The sequence below is a fragment of the Desmodus rotundus genome, chromosome X (genome assembly GCF_022682495.2).
Source record: "Desmodus rotundus isolate HL8 chromosome X, HLdesRot8A.1, whole genome shotgun sequence".
Taxonomy (NCBI): domain Eukaryota; kingdom Metazoa; phylum Chordata; class Mammalia; order Chiroptera; family Phyllostomidae; genus Desmodus; species Desmodus rotundus.
Genome location: NC_071400.1, coordinates 86,909,263 through 86,929,487, shown reverse-complemented (window position 1 = coordinate 86,929,487; position 20,225 = coordinate 86,909,263). Strand labels below are relative to the sequence as shown.

Here is a 20,225-nt window from a genome sequence, read left to right as displayed (position 1 = left end):
CCTTACTACAAACTCCCTTACAGAAGCTGTGAAGTTCAAGTTGCTGGCAGACAGCTTGCAGCTCTGGCTACCATTTCCCTTAAGCCAGAAATCCTTGGGGGAAATTCTGTTACGAAGAAGACAGAGATAAGATTCCTCCAAACGAGGAAGAGACCAAAGGTCTGGGGAGCCCACAGGTGGCAGGTGCCAGAAGCAGAGCATCTGGGGATGAGGGACATGCTGCCCTGAGCACTGGGGTTCCAGCTGGGCACAGACCACAGGCGCCTCACCTTGCTCAGTGGACCTGCGTCCTTCTAGTAATTTCATGGGCTCGGATGAGGAGCACAGTGCAAAAATTGTGCTGTGCTGAAGACTGGAAGGCCTTTTCCTGTTTCAGTAAATATTTTGAAATTTTGTTTGACTCTGGGGAGCTGAAGTCAAACACGGACTGAAACTGAATTTCGTACCTGTCAGGCAAAATAGAGTCTTAGAGGAATATTTCATTTCAATTAAAATACAATACAGCATAAACCCTTATTTCTGAAGTCATCTTTATGTCTACTTTTAGTAAGAGTGGTATTAGGTTTATTATTATTGTTTTATTCCACTCCCATGAGGCATTCAACCAATGAATGCATAAATAAGTGGAACAAAAAATTGTTTCTCTCTCCCTTCTTCTCTAAAATCAATTAAAAATTTTGAAATTAGAAATGCAGGTATTATAGTGCAAAATCATGGCAGTTTGTAGTGTGTGTTACTGCCTAAAGTTGAGAAATAGATTGTAGTACTTCCAGTTATCACAGTTTCTGGTTTCTGAATCAATTATTTCTGCCAAATACCAAGTATTTCAAGCAAGTGTTTGTCCACGCACTTGCCCAGACCAGAGTGCTTGCACTGGCTAAGTCCTTGCTCCACCCATGGGAATTACTACAACAAACCTACCTGCGGATGTAAGGGGGCCCACAATTAATAGAGCAGGTTCTTTCAACTCCTTGTAAGTGTTTATTTGCTAACTGCACACATACAATCAAGAGCCAGCCTTTCAACCACAGAATATCTATTCATAAAGGGCTCCCTAACTGTCCTCACTATAGAATTGTCTGCCATTAAGTTAGTTTGTGATACTCAGGAAATACAGTCTAAGGCAATGAATGGTCTTCAAATTAGGGCACACACACCCCTGAGGATACACAAAGACTTTTCAAGAGGTTATCCAAGCACAGGGAGCTGTAAAGGGATTAATTTCCACATCAACTTCCAGGGGTCTGCTTTCCTAAAATTAACAGGCTCAAAAAAGCCTCTATGTCCAAAGTCATGTTTATGCACTTTACAAAAGAAAGGCACCATGCAAACCTTACTATGTTGCATTGCAAGGGGTGGGAAGTTAAGACTTCAGGCCAAACCAAATGGAACCTTGTTTAATAACTATTCAAAGCACCATGAACCTATAAAAGCTGCCTGTCTTGCACACGTTTCTGATACAGGTGAAGCTGGGTCTTAGAAACTAAATATGGTTGCTAGGAGAATAGGCAAATTTTTGCCTAACAACTTTGCCTCTTCCTTCTCCTAAGTACTGTCAAAGGATAAGGATCTCGAGGGATACAACTCAGGACTTCAAAGCAAAAAGAGCATTGGAAAAAAATATTGAATACTGAAAATTACTTTTTAATGTAGTTAAGGGTATGCATGTTTTTCCAGTTCGTCTCAATACGCATATTAAATCCTTTTTTTAATTGAATTTATTAGGGTTGCATTGGTTAGTAAAATTATATAGGTTTCAGGTGTACAGTTCTATAATATGTCCTCAAACTCTGAGTTCTCTGAGGACATAGTCGGCTTTGTTCATGGCTTCATCCTCAGTGTACAGAAGAATGCCTGGCTCATAATAGGATCTCAATAAATAGTTGTTAAATGAAGGGATCATTCAGTGAATCAGTGAAATCACTGTTGCCTAATGACCTAGATAGGTGCTAATATTAATTTACTGCTTTCTCCAACTTACAAGAGTATATGGAAAGCTGTAGGTTTCCTTTGTTCTTACCTTTAGTGTGATAAGTCAGGGCCATGGCGGGTGTTCCTGTTAAGTGTGGCCAACACCTAACTACCTCCAAGTCTGAGTCACCAGAATGACCAAAGCCTAAATACTGCTGAGGTCTCCCTAGGGTCCTAGCAGCTGAGGACCAGATTCAAGGTAGCAGTGATCATCCTCTCAAGATAAAGGGAGATGAACAAGGGCTGGGTTCTCCGCCTGCCCCACGTTCTCTCTACACGATTCGTCTAGTAACCACTGCCTTTTACTGTCTCTTCCTTTGGGAAAGAATTCCATTCAATAACCACATGGTCACCATCCTCAGCAAAATCTGTAGATGGGTTCCTCTTAAACATTCAAAAAGTAGTTTTAAACTTGCAGAAGATAATGAAATACTAAAAAAACCCCCCAAAAACCCAGATACATAGTCTCTTATCAGCATCTTTATCTGCACAGCAGCGGCCTAAGAGTTGATGGTACCTGGTTCATGTAATGCCACAAAAACTGCTCACAGGGAAAGGATATGCTGCTTTCAGAAGCCACAGAGGTGAGATACAGGTTTCTCTAGTCCCTTTTACCCAAGTTGAAATCTGTAGGCTTTCCGGGGAAGAAACATTTCATTCCACATATAATGTCCTTTCTCTCTGCACATGCTTATGCAGTCAGTCAATCTCGCTGCTGTGAACCAAGATTACCTGGGTACATAAATCTCCGTTTCTTTAACATACTGTACACAAATTCAACTAACTGGGGCTGTTGTAAGCCACTCATGTTAGCACAACATCATCCTAAGTGCTGTGGGTCATACAAAGGAAATAAACAATGACCTTGTTTACCCTTATTCATTCTGAACCCCTTTCAGCTCTCCAAGATTTGACATCTGAATAATATTGCTTTTCTCCTAACCCTCTAGAAAACTTTAGAAACATAAATTGGGTCATGTCTCAAACACAAGAAGAAAGGCATTAATAGAAACCATGAAGCAGTTACCCTCTCTCTTTCTGGGAATCAGTGATGTATAAATCACATGATGTAATTTCCCCTATAGTTTTTTTAATGTTTTACATTTCAGGCAGTGAACATGTGAGTCAATAGGGGATAAACTGGGAGCCTTAACCACATGAGATTTTAATGATGAGACTCTGAAAGGGACTCCTTTCAGGAAGCACATTATAAAGGAGTTTTCTAGACAAAAGAGAAAATGTACTTCTTACCTCCTACCAACAAGTAGCTGTTGGGAAACAGTGTTTTTGCTTGCATAAGTGCCCTTGCATGGCCTGAATGAAAGAGATCAAATATGCCATCTGCATACACCCTGACAGGCCTGTCAACTGTAGGAGAAAGAAAACATCATTAACAGAACTGCAGAATAAGAAATCCTCGTTACCTGATTTCTTCCATCAGTGTAGCAGCACAGGAAAGTTAACCTGGATAAAATATAAGGTCATGTACCATCAATTTCCTATTAGTGCAGGAAATTAATTTTACAAAGAGGTTCTTCAAAAGACATCAAAAGAGTAAAAACATAACACAATTAAGACTGATCACATTAAGAACACATATTTTTAGCTAATAGGAAAGACAAACACAGAGCACTGGGGAGTTCTCTTGACCCAGAGTGGAGTCTCGGGTGTCAGAGCAGGCACATTCAGACAGACCAGGCATAACCAAAGGGTTGGCGGAGTCAGCCCAGTGGGAATATCAAGGCAGGAGTAACTGAGGAGCTCAATGAAAAGGACGAATGAGTTTAGCCTTGAGTCTGGCAGTCCTGGATGAAGACCTCTAAGTTCTATTCCCCAAGGCAGCGTGGTACAGGAGTCGCTCATACTGCTCAGAGACAGTTTCGCCTTTATTGCCAACTCCAAGTCACACTAGTAGCCGGAAATCAGCCTTGGTAGGAACATTTACCTACAGAAATTGGCAAATGCTACAAATCAGGGCTTATGTCCCTCTGGAGGGCTGATTGTTAAACATTCACCAGCATACTACTGCACAAGGATCACTCCCTAACCTCTCTGGTAACATGAGAGATGGGGGAGGGGAAACACATGCCCCCAAAGACAGGAGAATCAGAGGACGAAAGTTATATGTGGTGGGGTGGAGCTCAGGGTGGGAGGCAAACAACCAACACTACAATCTTTCTTAAGGAGGAAAGTCAAGAGTGGGGAGGCCACAGCAGACACTCTCACAATGGCATACGGAGCTCTGGGAACTGCCTTTCCATGAGGAAGAAGGACACACTTCCCCACCGCTCTCTCGAAGCCAGGAGACTGAGCTAGAAAATGCAGGATGACACTTTTGCTGAGCCAGCCCAAAGACCTATCCCCTCAAATAAGAGGGAGACATTGGGGGACACGGGGGTTGGGTGCCAAGTTTTACATCATTCTGGATTCTCACGGAAGGAACTACAAAGTGAAAAGATGGCAAACTACAAGCTAAATGTGGCAAACTGAACATACACACACATCTCCACTTCCTGCCAAATGCCGTAAGAATTACAGAGAAAAATATTAAAAAGGTATAAGAAATAGAAAGGCAATGACAGTGGATGACAGATGTCTACAAGATTTTGGAAAGCTGATTGTCAAGTGCTGAGTGTCTACAGGAAGCAAGACTCCGGGGTGGGGCAGGTAGGGAAAGGGACTGCTGGTTTATTTTTTTTTATAAGCCTAAGAGTCTTACTGATTTTTAAAACTATATGCATGTATTATGTTGATGCTATAAAATAAAATTTAGGAAAGCAATCAATGCAAACTTCAGTTGAGTGATCTTTTAAGATTTAGATTTAAAACTGTGATTATTTCTTAATGTAGTACAACCTCATTAATTTGGAATATAAATTAAAAGAAATGTTACTTTAATAGATTCAGATGGTAAAATGTTTCTAATAAATTAAATTTCTCTAATAAAAATACTGGAGGCTTTATGTAAGATAGGGGATTGCAATTATTTTCCAATTATATACCATTTTGAATAAACAGAATTGCCTTCACAGGATTATCCTGTATTCTAAATAAAGTGCAGTAAATAGAAAATGCTTTGAAATAACAAACTGCCTAATGAGGGATCCTTGGTTTCAATGCTCTTATTCATTTGAATTCAATTGAGGAAAATTTGTTTTAAGTTATAAACCCCAGGGGAAAGCAGATGGCAGTTTTACAGAACTTTTTTTACTGACTCAAAGGTGATCAAGATAAATGGATTCAAGAAGCAGGGAGGAAAGAAAAGTAAAGGATGATGACATAATTATTGAGAAAAAGGCCATTTAGTACATCTTTTAAGGGTATTTGTGGAGCTGATTTTTCAATAAGCCCACTTTTACAACTGTAACGTGTCAGCAATTTCCAGATTGGGAAACTACAGGAGCAACAGAAGGGGGAGGGGCGGGAAGGAACTCTGCCTCTTCAACAAAAAAAACTTCAAGAAAAAAAAAAAAAAAAGAGGAAGAGAGATGAGGGACGACCTGCAGATTAAAAGAGATTTAAAAGACATATAAACATATTGTAATGTATAAACATTATTTGGATTTCAGTTCAAACAAACTATAAATAAACGATGCCATAAGACAACTAGGAATTTTAACAATGAATATTTGATGACATTAAAGAATGACTGGTAATTTTTTAGGTGAGATAATGGTCTAGTGATAATGCTTTAAAAACAGTTACAGTCATACCTCAGTACTTGTTGGCTTCAGAGCTCGTCAAACCCTGTACTCGTCACATTTTGACGAGAAAAAAATGTTTCAGCACTCGGTGCTTGCTCAGGACTCATCAGTTTCGGCACTTGTCATGACTCGCAGAACGAATTACTGATGAATACCGAGGTACCACTCTATTTTATATACAGACACACAAATATATAGGTGAAATTATAGGAAGCCCTATTCAAACAATTCAAGAGGGAAGAGTAGATGGGGCAATACTGACCATGGTTTTGGTCGCAGTTAGGTATGGGTGACAGACTCATGAGGGTTTATCATATTGTTCTATTTTTGTGTATGTTTGAAATTCTCCATAATAAAATTTTTAATAGAATGTGCCTTTTTTTAGTTTGTATATTTCTTTGTTTTACTCTTTTGTTTGAGGTTTCTCTGGACATCCTTTTAGGCATCTGGGGACTCTCCAGAGCATCTATATTGGGAAGGACTGGCTGGTGAAGTTGGGGTTTCACAATTATCACAAGTAGGAGCACAGCTGTTCCATGGCCACAGTTTTGAGACCTTAAGGTGACTCCCAATGATCTCCACCCACTGCTGTTCACACCTTTGGGTGACCCCCTCCCTTTGAAGTGTGAGTGGAACCTGTGACTTGCTTCTAATGAGTAGAATCTGGCAAAGATGATAGATGGCACTCCCATGATTATGTTACAGTATATGTGACTCCGTATCGCTAGCAGACTCACTCTCCCTTGGTGGCTTTGAAGAAGCAAGCTGCTATGTTGTGAAAGGGCCTACAGAGAGGGTCACATGGCAAGGAGCTGCAGGTTCCTCTAGGAGCTGATGGTGACCTCTGCCTGACAACCAGCAAAAAGCTAGATCCTTTGTCTCACAGTTGCAAGAAAATAAATTCTTCCAACAACCTGAGTGAGCTCAAAAGTAGATCTGACAATAGCCAGGGGGGAGTGGGGTGGGGACAGTGGGAAGAGGGGATTACAGGAACTACTATAAAGGACACATGGACAAAATCAAGGGGGAGGGTGGAGGTGGGGGAGGGAGGTGGGTTCAGCTGGGGTGGGGTGGAGGGATGGGGAGAAAAGGCATACAACTGTAATTGAATAACAATAAAAATTTTTTAAAAACCCCTGGTAATTAGAATGGGAAAAAAAAAAAAAAAAAAGTAGATCTGTCACCAGTCAAGCCTCCAGATAAGAACTGAGCTCTGGATGACACCCTAAATACAGCCTTGTGAGACCCTGGGCAGAGGCCTCAGCTAAGCCAGGCTTGGACTCCCGAGCCATAGAAATTATGATGTAACAAATGTGTATTGTTTTGTTATTTGTACCAAAACATATATTGTTCTGCTTGTAGTAACCTTTTGTTAATTGCACAAAATCATGTTTTGTTTTTGCCATTTAAACATCATCACACACTCCGATTCTGAAAGACATGTTCATGAAAAACAAAGCAAAACTAAAACTTCACAACCTTAGTTACCTAGAAGATGTCATTTAAAGGAAAAAGTGTCATTTAAAGAAAAAAGAGGAGGGGCTTTCTCGCAACCTTTTTCACAAGTGTCACATTTTCTCCTTAAAAAGGAATGATTTCTCTTTTTTGAACATTTTCATGTTTTAATATGTATAACCTTTTTAATATTAACGATACCTAGTTGGAAATGTAATACCCTCTTCAACAACTAATAGGATAAGCAGATAAAAAATAGTAAGCACACAGAAGATTTAAAAAGCATGATGATTAAGCAACCTGACAACTTAATCTAGGCTATATTTATAGAACACTACAAGCAAATGCTATAGAATACCATCTTTACTGGAACACATGGAACATTTATCAAAATGCACTGTAAACTAGCCATAAACGATTCTCAAAATGTCAAACAACTGAAATTATGGAGTATATGCTCTAATTCAAGGAAATTAAAATAGAAATCAACAACAGAAAGATAACAAATTCCCAGATGTTTAGAAGTAACATACTTCTAAAAATCCCATGCATCAAAGAAGACTCAGAGTGAAAATTATAAAATATTTTGGGTAACTCAAAGTAGCCTGTAAGAGATTAAATTTATTAGAATATTTATATTATATACTTTAAAAATTACTAGGATTTTTCATTCTTCTGCTTCAGTGTTTTTTCTTTAAATGTTTCAAAATGTCATGGACTCTCAAATCAAAAGGGAAGGATTTCAAAACAAAGATGAAACACCTTAACAGGAATATTCATTAAAAGGAACTTTACAAAATTGTCAACAATGTTAAAACAACATGAGCCCTGGCCAGGCAGCTCAGCTGGTTAGAGCATCATCCTGATACACCAAGGTTGTGGCTGTGATCCCCCCCGCCCCCCACCCCCGGTCAGGGCACATACAAGAATCAACCAATGAATGCATAAATAAGTGGAACAACAAATTGGTATTTCTATCTCTCCCTCTCCCTCTCTAAAATCAATCAGTAAATAAGAGTTTCTTAAAAGAAAAGAAACACTTAAAGACAACACTGAGTAACCACTTTCTATAATATAGCATCTTTCATTGGAATTCAAAATCCAAGTGAAATTAACTGTGCCAAACACCCACAGGCAGAATCTTCCCTGCCCTTGCCCCATGCCTTCTGAAATTCCATAACCTGGTTTGATGAGTGGAAAAGGGCCAAGGTTATGAGGGGGAGGGACCCACACTAGTGTGGCCACCTCATTTTATGTATATAATTAGATATTCCTCCTCACCTTTCACTTTGTATACATTGGCCACCGTTGCCATTGTAGTTGGGTGGTTGACGGCATCGCCCAGTGCAGTGGCTGAGTGAAGATCCTTATGAATGTATTTCAGGCAGAAATCAGGCTTAAAGTTTCCTTGAAGAATATTTTGGCACTTCTGGTCTAAGACGACGCTGGCCAATTTTCCTTGATTGAAGATGTCCAAGAATGTTTGCGGGGACTGACATGTCTCTTGGGCCAAAGTCAGCCCCTCAGCAATGGTGGCCCCAGTGTCCGTCTAGGACACAGGTGGCAAACCCAAGGCCTGAGGGCCGAATCCGGCCCTCCACCTTGTTTCCACCCAGTGGCAGTGCCGAGCTCCTTGCCCCTCGTTAAGGAGTGGTTACATTTACGGAGTCTTAAAATTACATTTGGTCGACAACCAAATGAAGACAACCACGAGGCTGATGTAGCCCCCCGTGAAAATGAGTGTGACACATCGGTCTCGGAATATAATAGGCTTTGTGTTCAGACAGAAAAGAATCCAAAATCCAAGTGAAATTGCCTGTTCTGAAAACCCACAGGCATCTTCCCTGCCCTCGCCCCATGTCTTCTCAGATCCCATAACCTGGGTTGATGAGTGGAAAAGGGTCAAGGTTATGAGGGGGAGGAACCCACACTAGTGTGGCCACCTCATTTTATGTACATAATTGGATATTCCTCCTCACCTCTCACTGGTGGCCCTCAGGACTCCTTCCTCAAGGCCTGGAATGCAAATCTAAACACTCAAATAGCCTGTCGAGGAGTGAGCTCTCCCTATACCAAAGCAAAAAAATCTGAACCAAGTCCAGGGCTCCACAGTGATGGAGCCTTCCAGGACTTCCAGGACAGGTGCTGAAGAGCAGCAAGCAGAACAAGCTTCTGGGAGGCTCACCTACAGGCTGACTGCTACTGTACTTGGAAAGTCAGGGTCCTGCTTTCACTTGCCTTTGCCAGTCTCTTTTCAGTTCACAAAGGCATTTCTAGAGAGTTGGTTGCACACTGGGGGCTTAAACATGACAGTCCTCATTAGCTGATCACCTGAGGTTGGAGGGCCCACAGGACCCTCTGTTTAGTCTGTGCTAGTCCATCTTGGCCCAGAGCACAAGTGGCAAACACAAGGCACACGGGCCGAATCCAGCCCTCCACCTTGTTCTATCTGGTCCGGCACCTTGTTTTTTTTACCTGGCGGCAGTGCCGAGCTCCTTGCTCCTTGGTTAAGGAGTACATTTATATAATCCGAAAGTTAAATTCAGCCCTTTGAAGGTGACCACGAGGCTGATGTGGCCCCCTGGTTAAAATGAGTTTCATATCCTTGGCCCAGAGCCTCTCTGTGCAAGGAATCCAGTGGGGACCGTGGAAATGACCACAGCCTCTTCACTCTGAGGGAAGCAGTGGAGAGGCTTCCAGTTTCCACTGCTGATTCTAGTTCCTCGACTGGAAGGGGTCTGAGATAAGACAAGCTTGGAAGAAGGGGTAAAAAAAGCCAAGAAGCAGTTCCTGGGCAGCTTGTATCCTGGAGTAGGAACCGGTGGGGGTGGGGGTGGGGGTGTGAACACACATGCACTGTGCCTTGCCATAGGCCAGTCCTGCTGACACTCCTCCCCTTCCCAGGACCTTCAGGGGAGGAGTAAATGCTGCGTGCTGTACTGATAACAAGTCTCAAAGTCTGTATAAAAGGAGATGAAGAGAAGTAAACTGGTCCAGAGTAAAGTCCCAGGACCCCAACCCCGTGTGAGGAAGAGGGGGGTCACAGGGGAGATTGGGGGAGTAGAGGCTTAGTGCATGTAGGCCCGGCACAGGGCAGACATGCCGTTGTCAGACTGGCCCAGTGCCTTGGCTCTTTTGTATACCTCACTGGCTGCAGTTGCCATTGTAGTCGGATGGTTGACGGTACTGCCCAGTGCAATGGCTGAGTGAAGATCCTTAACAATGTATTTCATATGGAAATCAGGCTTAAAGTTTCCTTGAAGAATATTTTGGCACTTCTGGTCTAAGACGACATTGGCCAATTTTACTTGATTGAAGATGTCCAAAAATGTCTGCGGGGACTGACCTGTGTCTTGGGCCAAGGTCAGCCCCTCAGCGATGGTGGCCATGAGGCTCCCCTGCACCATGTTCACAATCAGCATCATCTTGGCTGCATTGCCAAGCTCACCTAGAAAGAAGGTCTTCCCCATTGCCTGAAAGCAGCTGCTGCAGTCCTCATATAAGCCCTTGTCTCCAGCTGCTAAGATCACCAACATCCCATCATTAGACAGCTGCTGGGTGCGTAAGACCGGGGCTTCCAGAAAGCGGCCCCCCTTGGACACAATCACCTGGGCCAGCTGGGTGACTGTATCAGCATCCTCTGTTGACATGTCCACGTAGCACTTCCCGGGGCCGATCCCTTGTAGCACACCACCGGGGCGCAGCACCAGATCCTTGGCTGTCTCTGGATCCGGGGCATAGGCAAAGGTAATGTCACATGATGAAACAATTTCAGCGGGGGTTCTTCCCGGGCAGGTCCCCTCCTTCTCTGTAGTCGGGTTCCAGACAGTCACTGTGTGACCCGTTTTTAGCAAGTTGGAGACCATGCCACTTCCCATGAGGCTCAGGCCCAAAAATCCTATCTTTTTGTCTGTGGGTATGATGCTGCCATTCACGACCCTGCTGTCTGCTGCCTGGGTGGAGATGGATCCAGTCTCCTTTCCACTTACTTTCAACCTCTTTGTGATTTGCTGGTAACTGATAGCTGCCTCCCTGGTTTGGCTGAGCAGGAAGTGATGGAAGTGGGGGTCCGCGCTCACAGTCCACTGCCCCTTAAATGTGGCCACTGGTCTAGTCATTATCTCGTTCAAGGTTCTAGACTCAGGAACAGGGAAGTTGTTCTTTGAGGGCCACCTACGCTTCCGGGTACCCTGCTGTTGGGCTCCTTTCAGAGGGGCCTTGGAGCCTCTCTCTGAAGATCCTGAAGACACTGTCTTCTTTCCTTCTCCCATGTTGTTCTTCAGCTTCCCTTCAGACTGGCAAAGCTCACGCTTCTTATCACATGCATCTGGCCTACTTCTTTCCCCACTGGAATTACCCGAATTCTTATCATCAGCAGAATTGTGGGACGGCGTCTGGTTTTCCTCCGTGGCTCTTCGGAGGAACTCTTCCACATCATTCACAGCTCGCCGGAATAGTTTTCCCTTGTTCATCTTTATTATTTCCTCCTTATGCTCATGATACGGCTTTAGCTGTTCCACTTCCATCCAGGCATGATCCTCCATTCCAAAAAACTTCACAAACCAGCATTTCTTTCCAGGCGGTTTCTGCAAACCCTTAGGTGGAGTAATAATCATTGCCGGCCAAGGAGGATAATGGCCGAGTTTTCCCCACACCAAATCACCAAGCCGCAGACCCACAGGTGCCATTTTACCACACAACTACCTTCGTCAACGATGACAACGGCCACAATGAAGAATGGGCTGCAGGCGAAACCTGAAGTCACCCTGGTGCTGCCTGTTGGAGTGCGCTGGGCCACAGGATGGGGTCAGCTCAGGGACTGAGGTCGGTTCATGGGAAGGGGGTGGCTCACCAGGAAGGGAGGAGGCACGCGGGAAGGTGGATGGCTCACGGGAAGCGGGGTGGCTCACCGGGAAGGGAGGCGGCACCCGGGAAGGTGGATGGCTCACGGGAAGCGGGGTGGCTCACCGGGAAGGGAGGCGGCACCCGGGAAGGTGGATGGCTCACGGGAAGCAGGGTGGCTCACTGGGAAGGGAGGCGGCACACGGGAAGGGGGAAGGTGGATGGCTCGCGGGAAGGTGGATGGCTCGCGGGAAGGTGGATGGCTCGCAGGAAGGTGGATGGCTCGCGAGAAGATGGATGGCTCGCGAGAAGATGGACGGCTCGCGGGAAGGTGGACGGCTCGCGGGAAGATGGACGGCTCGCGAGAAGATGGACGGCTCGCGGGAAGATGGACGGCTCGCGGGAAGGTGGACGGCTCACGGGAAGATGGATGGCTCGCGGGAAGATGGACGGCTCACGGGAAGCCGGGTGGCTCACCGGGAAGGGAGGCGGCACGCGGGAAAGGGGGCGGCTCACGTGCACTGTTTTACGGCACTACGTCTGCGGCTGAAACGTGCACTGTTTTATGGCACTAGGTCTGTGGCTGAAACATGCGCTGTTTTACGCCACTAGGTTTGTGACAGAATGTTATACAGCATAGAAAATGAATACGATGGCATTATACACTTTCTGCCCACAGATTATAAAATTTCTAAAGCATTTCAAGTAAATTCCTCTTTATCCTGAATGGTTACCATAAGTATAGTAGATAAATGTGATGTTCTGGTAGAATGTATGTCTATATACCACACACTGATAAATTTATTTTAAATAAACATAACAAATTAGGCATAACACCAACAATGATGCTAGATATTTGCTTGAGGATCATGGATACAAATGATGACCATGGTACAGTACTGTGGGGGAAATCTGGTTGTTTTAACTTTCTAGATATTACATTCCAAAGTTTTATAAGTTATTCAGCACTTTGAAGTAAATGAAATGATGAAAGGGGCTATGCTTACCTCTCATCTTACACCACAATCAAAAATTAATTAAAAATGGATCATAGACCTAAATGTAAGAGCTGTAACTATAAAACCTTTAGGAGGAAAGAGGAGAAAATCTCAGTGAATTTGGCAAAAGTTTCTTAAATAGGACCCCAAAAGGGTACACCATATAACCAAAAAACAAAGGTAAATTGGACCTTATTTAAAACTTCTACTCTTCAAAAATGAAAAGCCAAGTTATAGGGAGAAAATATTTGCAAAATATATATATCAGATGTACGACCTGTATCTAAAATATATAAAGAACTCTCAAAACTCAATAAGACCAATAACTCATTTTTAAATGGGCAAAAAAATGAACATTCCACCAAAAAAAATATATGGATAGCAAAGCTCATGAAAAGATTCTCGATATCATCATTAGTCATCAGGGTGATACAAAATAAAGACAATGATATACCACTTCATACCCCTAAAATGGCTAAAAAATTTTTTAAAAATATTGACCTTACGTATCAAGTATTGGTGAGGATATAGAGTAATGAACTCTTATACATTGCTGGTCGAAATGTAAAATAGTACAATTGTTTTGGAAATCAGTTTGGTGTTGGTTTACAAGTTAAGCCTATACCTACAGGTTATGCTGTTTCTTGGTATTACTTCTGATTCAGGTAACAACAAAAAAGTGTAGTTATTCATTTTTTATTATGGCTATTAGCAGCCTACATTTAAATAATGCCTTCAAAGTACATATGATTTATAAAACCCATATATTTCACTTGATCTTCACATCAACTCTATGAAGTAGGTAGGGGAGACTGGACTTAGTATTCTCATTTCATAGAGGAACAAATGGAAGCTCAGCAAAGTTAAGCAGCTTACACAATGTCATAAAACCAAACTATGAATTCCCAACACCCCGTAATTATGGTAACTAGTATTGTTTTTTGTGTACAATTGATGTGCAAAAAGTGGCACAGAAATTAACCTTTTAAAATCTAATAGTTACATATTTTATAAAGTTTACATAGTTTTATATAAACTTTATAGCTCCCTTCGAAAGCCAGCGATACTATTTTCAATAGATGATAATGATTGATGTTCCCTTTTTAAATACATTAAAGTTAACAAAACAGAACATTAAAGAAAAATTAAATGAATAGTAGTATAGGTGGCACACAAATGAAACAAAAATCATTAAGGTAGCTTTTGAAAAATGAATTTGGAAACTTAACACACTGTGGAAAAAGACTGATATAAATCCCCATTCTGAGAAGGAAAATAGGAAATTGGAACTGAGTTCCCTTTTGATGAAAAGGAACCTATGAAACCATCACTTGAACTTTTCCTTTACCGTAAGACAGAGGACTGATTCTCTCTGTCTCAGGACACATACTAAACGCTGTAGACGCATAGCTCCACAACTGGACTAGTTAAGCTAAGGTCAAAGGTGCTGACTCTGACTGCCCTACTATTTTTCGTGATGTTTCATCATCCTTGTGACCTCACTGATGAGGCCCAGGAGCTAAGAGCTATGACCAGAGTTTGTCATTACCTCCTTTAGAATGTATATGCTAGCCTCTCTTTGGGCAGACCTAAGATTGTGAAACATATTGTAGGCAATTGTATTGAGTCATAAAATAGGGCTAGTGGAAAAGATAGGGAAAGACTTCAGTTATAACTATAATCTTGAAGCGCATTACAAACCCCTAGCGCGGGTCTGTTTTGTCTTTTTTGATGGAATGCTCTAGACAGTGCCACAAAAAGGTAATTGCTTAGTACTCTTGAAAATTACCAAACACTTCAAAAGAGTAATGTTTTTCTCATTTTCTTTAAAGAGCAGTACAACAGCAAGATTTAAAAAACGTGCTCTGAGCTTTTCTAGTAACAGTACAATGCTTCAACAATTATTTAGGATACTCTTCCTGTCACTCCCTCCAACTATCAACAGTTACTCTTTAGCAGCGCTTCTTCCAGTGAGGTCCCAGGACAGGCAGCATCAGCATCATCTAGGAACTTACAGATGCAAATTCTTGAGCCCCACCCCAGACCTATCCGATCAGGAGCTGCGGTCCATTTTAACAAGCCTTCCAGGGGATTCTAAGTATGCTGAAATTTGAGGACCATTGCTCTAATAAAACAATGCTTATCAGAGCATTCCAGGTAATGAAAGAACTAACATTTCTAAATAAAGGAATTTCTAACTGAAGTTCCCCAGCCAGGTGCCCATCAACATCACAGATTCTCTTGTATAAACTCCCCAGGGTCATCACCTGAGATAAGAGGGGAGAATTTCTCTTCTAAGACTAGGAGTTCAGCTTTCCTCTGTCTCGCTCCCCCTGCAGTGACCCATGTTCAACACAGCCCATCGCACAACTCTTTCAAAATGTAACACCATCTTATTCTAGCTTTATTCTCTGGGGTTAAACTGTGTGGCAGTTAGGCAACATGCAGGCACCCGATCTCTCCCACTTAGCTTAATGCTGGCTCAAAGCATCAGACCAGCTCTCTCTAATTCTATTTCTATTTTTTTAAAGATTTTATTTACTTATTTTTAGAGAGAGGGGAAGGGAAGGAGAAAGAGAGGGAGAGAAACACCAATGTATGTTTGCCTTTTGCACACCCCTTACTGGGGACCTGGTCCGCAACCCAGGCATGTGCCCCTGATTGGGAAGTGAACCAGCGACCCTTTGCTTCGCAGGCTAGTGCTCAGTCCACTGAGCCACATCAGCCAGGGCTAATTCTGTTTCTAGAAAACAAACTCCTTCTCTTGTCCCAAACTTCCATTCATTCACTCACAAAATATTTAGAGCACACAGTACTTGGCAAGCGCACCTCCAGGTACTGGTGAAACAGCAGTGAGCACAACAGACAGCCCAGCCATTGCAGAAGGTCACAGCTACTTTCTGCCTGTCTTGTTACTATACCTTCCAACCTCCAGTTCAATGCCTGAGCATGTTTTCTCTGACCTCCATGGTCTGCTCTGGCCTGTGTTCCATAGGGCACCCGACATGGAGGACAAAGCAGGGTTTTGAGGTAAAAGATACTCGGGGTCAAATCCTAGCTCTACCCAGTCAGCTAGGAAATTTGACAAATAACTTTTCAGTTCTCCAAATCTCATTTGCCTTATCTGTAGAAAGGATACACTAATACCCATCACACACAGTGTTTGCAAAAACTAAATGAGACACATGCAGGGGCGTCCAACCTATGGCCTGCGGGCCACATGCACCCCAGGATGGCTATGAATGCAGCCTGACACAAAATTGTAAATTTACTTAAAACATGATGAGATTTTTTTGTGATTATGTATCACAATATATTTAATGTGTGGCCCAAGACAACTCTTCTTCTTCCCGTGGACCAGAGATGCCAAAAGGTTGGACACCCCTGGAGGAAAGAGCACCTGGCAGATTTAGAGTAAGTTAGACTTGGCTTCCTTTTCCCTACAAAAAGCTTTGCTTTCTCCTTGGGCCTAAAGCTCATCCTTTAACTTTAGGTCAAATCTGTTCTCTTCACAACTACCTGGACTTTCATTTCATCTTTTGGATTTACCTAGGCTGTTCGTTAAAAATGCAGATGCTTGGGCCTTAACCCAGATTTAGGGGTGGTGGTGAGACAGCAGGAAATTTGCTTCTTTAACAAACTTACCAGGTGATTCATTGCACACTAAAGAATGGGGAACAAGTGGTTTAGCTGCTGTGAACTACTGCCCCAAGCCACTTGCCTTTCTCAAAAGAAGTAACAAAAAAGCTTACTAATTTGGCCCACTTTCTTCCTCATCCCACTCTCTCCAAGCCACAGTAAGTCCTCACTTAACATCATCAATAGCTTCTGTGGCTTTAAGTGAAACACTGTATAATGAAACCAGTTTTACCATTGGCTAATTGATATAAACAAGAGTTTGGTTTCCATAGCATCTTTTTTTTTTTTTTATTGTTCTTCTATTATAGTTGTCCCAATTTTCCCCCACTGCTCTCCTCTGCCCTGCCCCCAACCTCCACCCCGCTCCCACAGTCAATCCCCACCCTGTTGTCCGTGTCCATGGGTCATTTATACTTATTCTTTAACTAGTCCCTTCCCCTTCTTTCCTCCCTTAACCCCCTTGCCACTCCCCTCTGGTCACATTCAGTTGTTCCTTGTATCAAAGCCTCTGGTTGTATTTTGCTCATTTGTTTGTTTGTTTGTTTTGTTGATTAGGTCCCACTTATAGGTGAGAGAGCATATGGTATTTGTCTTTTGCCACCTGGCTTATTTTACTTAGCATATTGTTCTCCAGTTCCATCCATGCTGGATGGGAAGGGTAGGAGCTCCTTCTTTCAATGCTATAACGAAGCAACATTGAGCAAAATGACTTTACTAGAGGACCCACTGTACTCTTAAGAGGGGGCAGTGTCATGGCTGAGAGAGCAAGCTTGAACACAAAGAGGTTTGAGATCAAATCTCAGCTTTACTATTTACCGGTGGTTCTCAAAGCATGGTCCCTCAGCAGAAGCATCACCTGGGAACTTGCTAGAGAGGCAAGTTCTGGGGGCCCACCCCAGTTGGACGGAATCAGAAACACTGGGAGTGAAGGCCAGCCATCTGTGTTTTCACACGCCCTCCAGGTGATTCTGATGCGTGCTCAAGTGTGAGACCCAGTGCCACTTACTAGCTAAATAACCCTGTGCAGATTCACAGCCTCTCTAAAGCCTTCATTTCCTCACCTGTGATATGCTAAAAGTACCAACCACGTAGCGTTGTCACAGTGAAATGACATGATACATGTAAAGAACTTAATAGTAAGCAGTTAATAAATATCCATTGTTATTATTGTTAAGAAAACTTGTCCTTTGTCTCATGGATTCTATTAAACGCGGGATGTTTGTTTTGGAGCCATCTTACATGGCTAGCCAGTCTGATTTTCCACTCCATCCCAACCAAATAGAATACCATTCATTTACTGCTACATAGCTCTCTACCCGCACGCCTTCACTGTTCCTGTTCCACTTGCCCAGAATACCTTTCCCTTTCCCTTTTCTGTCCACACGGTCCAAATCTTACTTTTCCCAAAAGGATCAGCTGAGGTGGCCTGACTGCTCCAGGACAAATGAATCAGCCTTTCTTAAAACCATCAGTTTTCATCTGTGTTGTAGGATTTAACCCCTAAACGAGTGATTTTCAACCTTTTTCATCTCACGGCACACATAAACTAATTACTAAAATTCTGCAGCACACTAAAAAAATTTTTTTTTTGCTGATCTGACAAAAAAAAATATATTTTTTGCCAGCTATTACTGTGTTGGCCATTGTCATTTTTTTTCCCATTTGACAATCTAAGGGAAAGAGGTCAGTGCCCCTGACTAAATAGTCAGGTATTGCGAGTTTTAAAAATCCTTGCGGCGCACCAGTTGAAAATCGCTGCCCTAAATACATGCATACACGCTATTGGTGGGTTTTACTTCATATCTAGCTGTCTGGTCTCTTTATAATGAAGCTCTTGGGAAACAGAGGCAGTACCTTATAGTTCTTTTTAAATCTTTTCCCTATCCAGCTCTGGTGTACACTAAAGGAGCGAACGAATGAACATACTCCTAGCTCTGTAATTTAAGGCACACCTGGAAAAACGATTTTACAACACAGACTTTTAAGAATGGTAATAATTATGCAGCTTAGGTTTGTATAAACCTTCACAGTTTAAAAAACGCTTCGGAGTTTTTAACTGAGCAGGTATCATCGTCCCTGTTCACACAGGAGAAAACAGATTTAGATCGTTGCTGTGACTTGCCCAACACTGTAGAACTACTACATGGCAGAGCTGGGGCTCCAACACCGACATCTTGCTGTATCTTTTCCTTGGCTACTTTGCTTTGTCGCGTTTATTACTGTTGGTGTTATCCTTGCGCTATGGTATAATCTCTGAATTCAACTCTGATCCACTGTGAATGCTGCTCAAATGATCACGGGCCTTTCTGCTACTTTGGATGTCAAGTCAGGGCCCATTTGGAGGGGAAGTCTGGCCTCACCTGGTGTTCCTAGGCGGGCTTGAGCAATGGTCAGTTTTTCATGGGGCGCTTGGCACTGGCAGCTGACTTCGTCTGCAAATGGAGCAGGAGCAGTCAGAGTCTAGAAGGGAAAAAGAGAAAGGGAATATAGTCTGACAAACTTTCCTTAGGCGCTAACTTCCCCAGCAGTGTTATTTCTGTTGGCTACATAGGTATGATCAAGAAGTAGAATATATCCGCTGAGTCTTTTAGAGAATGCTAGAAATAAAAACAGGGACATTGGCACTGAAATTTTTTTTTTTAACTGTTGCTTCAGAAATAATGAGAGTTCCTTTGTGTTTACTATATGCCAGGTACCAGATTAGGTACTCTGGATATATTCATTCTTTTAGGCCTCACACCACCCTGTGATGGCTAGATCATTCTATCCTTCTATAGTACAGCATAATACCATCTCTATTTCACAGAAAAGGAAACTGAGGCTCAGCAGGAGTAGGAAGTATGCTAAGTCATGCCCTTGGAAATTCACAATGCCCAGCTTTGAATATTTCACAACCAGTAAGGGCGGGCTTCAAGCAGTAGGACTTACCCACACCCTGGGGTACTCATCTGGAAGGAATGCCATACTCAGCAGTGTGAGACATCTGTATTTCACACACAGCAGCCTGGCCAATCACAAGCTCTGATGTCTCTTCAGTGCAAAGGCCAAAGACGTTATCTGTTCCCTGGGAGGACCTAAAAGCACAGTATTTCTGGCGGGCTGCAGATAACTGCTCCTGTGGTAGCTCCAACAGCCACCAACGGCTGGAGGCCCCGCCCCAGGCAGCTGGGGATGGGGCTCCGGGGAGCGCTGCAAGAGAGATGTAGTCACTTGGAAGCATGCCCAGGAAGTGGCTCTGCATTTTTTAGTCAGCCTCTTAAAATGAAAACCTCACTCTCTCCAGACAGAGGAAGAGAAAGCGTGTGGTGTTTTTGTAAACAGGGCAAATGCAATCCAGAGTTGTCCATTTGTAGTCTTTGAACTATGCCATTATCCCGGTCACTACATCTGCTTTGGTATTTTTTAAGCTGAAGTTACTGTAAACATTACTCATAGTATTGCATAGATTGCTTCTTAGAAATAGACACAGGTGTTCCTCAACCTGGCAGAACTCAACGGAAGAATGATCCATACATTTGAAGAGGGGCTGTGACCCACTTCTGCCGTTCATTTATTCATTCATTCATTTATTCACTTATTCACATGCTCATTCAGATATATGTCAGGCCCAATCTTA

General features: G+C 42.8%; 2 protein-coding genes across 7 annotated transcripts in view; both read right to left on the bottom strand.

The window, feature by feature from the left end:
* PCYT1B (phosphate cytidylyltransferase 1B, choline) overlaps positions 1–20,225 on the bottom strand; it is a 100,103-nt gene that overhangs the window by 35,875 nt on the left and 44,003 nt on the right. For 2 of the 4 annotated variants that reach the window (XM_045203263.3, XM_024569919.3), the window contains exons 2-3: positions 18,970–19,069; positions 3,223–3,339 (exon numbers count right to left, since the gene is read on the bottom strand). In XM_045203263.3, coding sequence (XP_045059198.1) covers positions 3,223–3,339; positions 18,970–19,069 — 217 coding nt within the window. Of the gene's footprint in view, positions 1–3,222; positions 3,340–18,969; positions 19,070–19,537; positions 19,799–20,225 lie in introns of all 4 variants that reach the window. The other 2 variants (XM_045203264.2, XM_045203265.3) reach the window with 2 other exon arrangements.
* Positions 9,360–11,910, bottom strand: LOC112313364 (cytokine-like nuclear factor N-PAC). Of its 3 annotated transcripts, none has more exons than XM_053917488.2 (2): positions 11,159–11,910; positions 9,360–11,107 (listed from the first exon to the last, which is right to left on the bottom strand). In XM_053917488.2, exons 1-2 carry the CDS (start codon positions 11,816–11,818, stop codon positions 10,199–10,201), a joined length of 1,569 nt encoding a protein of 522 aa, XP_053773463.1. In that variant the 5' UTR covers positions 11,819–11,910; the 3' UTR covers positions 9,360–10,198. The 3 variants fall into 3 exon arrangements, with proteins under 3 accessions (XP_053773463.1, XP_071076390.1, XP_045059197.2); XM_071220289.1 differs by having other exon boundaries at positions 9,360–11,303; positions 11,520–11,910; XM_045203262.3 differs by having other exon boundaries at positions 9,360–11,910.

Bases quoted from the DNA above. Each gene is read 5' to 3' on its own strand.
- LOC112313364 (XM_045203262.3), bottom strand. From the start codon at position 11,818: ATGGCACCTGTGGGTCTGCGGCTTGGTGATTTGGTGTGGGGAAAACTC.